This window comes from Acanthisitta chloris, unplaced genomic scaffold (assembly GCF_000695815.1).
Source record: "Acanthisitta chloris isolate BGI_N310 unplaced genomic scaffold, ASM69581v1 scaffold43560, whole genome shotgun sequence".
Lineage (NCBI taxonomy): Eukaryota > Metazoa > Chordata > Aves > Passeriformes > Acanthisittidae > Acanthisitta > Acanthisitta chloris.
Window position 1 is genome coordinate 16,142 of NW_008653035.1, and position 3,264 is coordinate 19,405.

Below are 3,264 nucleotides of genomic sequence, written 5' to 3' on the forward strand. Positions count from 1 at the left end.
CCCCTTTGGGCACTGGAAGGGGTTCTAAGGTCTCCATGGAACCTTTTCTTCTCCAGGCTGAACAGAGTTTTTGTTTACTGTTTTCCCTCAACCAGCGGAACATTTGCCAATTGGGATCTCAAAGGCATGAAGCACAGAGATGTAATATTGAGTGTGCTAACTGTGCTTGGCCTTCCTATTCTATGGGTATTTTGGAAACTCCAGCCTCTTCTTCTCCTGCATTTCTCTGGAGGGGACACAGCCACATGTGCGGCCTCTGTTCCTGGAGGCTCCACACAGCAGCAGGGCTCTGCCAGGGGCATGCCAGGCTGCATTCCCATCTGCAGCAGTGGAACTTCTGCTCCTCCAGCTACAGGATGCCATTCAGGGAAGCACAAACAGTGGGATGCAGAGGAAGGGAAGCACTCTCACTGCTGAAAGCAGCTTTTGTGCTGCTCCAGAGAATCTGTCAATAGCAGCATCAGGCCACAGGTTCATGAATGTATTTAGCACATATCCCTTCCCAGCCCCATTTGCATTGAACAATCCTTTTTTTTCCCCCAAATTAAAGGAACTCAGTGGCGCTAAAACCAACTCTTTAGTTACTCCAATGACTACATCTGTATTTCTGTTTACACCAGTTCAGTGTGTGCTGAGAGGGACAACAAGAGAGGATCAAACTGTGACAACGTGCAGCATTAATTTAAAAGAACATTTAGACTGCAAACTCAGACAATCAGAAGTGCCTTATCTTTGGGTTGCCATGAGAATAATAACAAAGGATCTCTTGCACAATTACAACAGACCTGTTAAAGGCCACGAGCCCCAAAACACTATCACAATCTAACATCCAAAAGGGACCTTCTGCAGAACACTCAGGATGGGCACTTAGTCCCTGGATAAGCTCCTGATCATACAGCATTAGATCATGGCTTGGACCAAGTCCAGAGATGTATGTAAGGATCAGCTGCCATTCCAGATCAGGGGGGAACTGGTTTTAGTCCAGGAAGGTTCATACCATGTACTTGGTAAGCCTCCTTCTGGAACACAACAACCAGACTTCCTCTGGCACGTTTAAGCTCTAAGCACCTTAAAAGTGACAGTTCAATTCTAGACTCAAGCATCCAAGATGACACTGGACCATGGACACAGCTACTGCAGCATAACTGCACACTCAGAGGCACTGAGGTAATCCACACGCAATTTCTTCTATGAAAAATATAAACATCTCTGTTGAAATCCACCTGAACTCATCACTTAGTCCTTTCAGATCATGGTTCTCTGCAGAAATCAGCTTAATCAAGTACTGAAATCTTAGCACTGGCAGACAAACAACATGACTTTTGCCCCTAATTCACTGGATATTTGAGTCTCCCTAAAATTTAGAGATAGTTACTCCAGAGAGATCCACCTAGTCACACAGCCATCAGAGGGATTCCCCACGTGCTGGTGTCTGGTTTAAAATGAGCCAAAAGGGAGGGGGCTTGGGGCTCCCTATTATTTATGGCCTTTCATCCTAGCCAAGATCAATCTTAAAATATTCTCAGATAGCACAGGCATGACCAAAGCACTTTGTGAGGATAAAGCAAAAAGTGTGCCAGAGCTATATATAGTCACTGTTCCCAATAGGAAGCAAGCAGGGAACGAGTCAAGAGCACAGGACTGGAAAGCCCTGGAAGTAGGTTACAGAAATCCTATAGAAAGAAGACAATGCCTTTCCAGCATCCATTCAGGATTGCTGCTGGATGTTGTACAGCACCAGCCGAGCCTAAAGGAATCAGTGAATGTTGCAGCCCTTTCCCAGCACACAGACCTGCAACACACACTGGAAATGGAAATTCAAACCCAGCTCTCTCGAAGAGGAATAAAAGCCACAGGGAATGGCTGACACTGATTTCATATTCCTGATTACCTGTTAGAACTTGCTCATAACCTAACCAAGCTCCAAGTATTTGTAACTTACAGAACTTTCAGAGCATTTTTCCCCTCCTCTCTTCAAGAGCATTTGGATCAAACCAAACCAATTAATGAATCAAAATTTACATTAAAATGTCTGATTACATATTTTGTATTTCTTTTTTGTACAGCAGCACAAACCCAACAGAACTCCAGTGACTTTTACCCAGGAAAAGAGGGATATATTTCTTTTTTGTACAGTAGCACAAACCCAACAGAACTCTAGTGACTTTTACCCAGGAAAAGAGGGATTTAACACCATCACTGACCCTTGAACAGATCAAAGAAGGATTTTATTTCGGAAGTTAACAACCTCCACTCCACAAAACAGCTCCCAGTTTTCATTAAAAGCATCTTTTTCTCCAATAAATCTGTGCATCCCAGTTCTCCTGCACTTTAGAAGTAGCTTACTTGAGCAGAGCTAGGAAGGCAGCAGGCTCCACGTCAGGCAACTCAATCTCTGTAGAAGTTGTGGCCATTCCACCATTGAACATGGCATCAAAGACTGCACTGCCCACAGCCAGCACAAACCTAACAGGAAAAAAACAAACAAGCAAATAAAACCTCATGCTAAAACATATTCATTTACCAAAACAAAAAAAAAAATCCCAGGCTGGTTGCTAATCCCCAGTCACCCCCAGGGAAACAAATCATTGCTGGTTTTAAAGTGTTTTGCAAGAGCAGGGAGGGTCAGGCTTGCTGTGCCTCCATTGCAAAGCACCAAAGCTGTAAGCAACTTCCTTCTGAACCCTGACCCAGGATAAACACAGGAATGGGCCCCCAAAGGGCAGATTTTGGGCACGGAACAGAACACGTGGCTGCTTTGCAAAGTCCCTGTAAGAGCCTATGGATCACTCCGAGCTTGAGAAGCTAAGAAACAACAAAGTGAGGCAATTCAAGTTCTCCCAGCGAACAGAGCCCAAGTTTGGTGCAATTCCCCACAGTCACCTACTGGAATGACTTATGGAGGATGTGTGACTGTACACTACCCATCCTCCTCCCCACACAGCCTTGGTGACAGCAGAACAGGCTCCCAAAACACTCTCAGAGCACCATCAGCAGAACTGGGAGCTGTGGGCACCAGCACCGGGCATGGGATCTGTCCCCCCTAGGCATCCTGCTGCCTCCACCCACCCAAACCCTGCCCCAGGCTGAGCCCAAAGGCAGAGCAAACCTCCCTCAGAGCAAACCAGCCCCGTGAGGAGCACACAGACCCTCCCACACTGCTGTGAGGCTAGGTGCTAATTACTGGCGAGAGGACAGTTGTTATCAGCCCTAAAGTAATGGGAAGCTAGAATTTCCATAAACCACGTTTGAGACCAAAAATCA

At 45.9% G+C, this 3,264-nt stretch overlaps 1 protein-coding gene across 1 annotated transcript in view; it reads right to left on the reverse strand.

Moving 5' to 3' along the window:
- The window catches only part of BTBD2 (BTB (POZ) domain containing 2), a 14,877-nt gene extending 12,415 nt beyond the window's left edge, over positions 1–2,462 (reverse strand). The window contains exon 1 of the mRNA XM_009079149.1: positions 2,347–2,462. Coding sequence (XP_009077397.1) covers positions 2,347–2,429 — 83 coding nt within the window. The 5' untranslated portion in view covers positions 2,430–2,462. The remainder of the gene's footprint in view (positions 1–2,346) is intronic.
- Between the last annotated feature and the right edge of the window lie 802 nt (positions 2,463–3,264).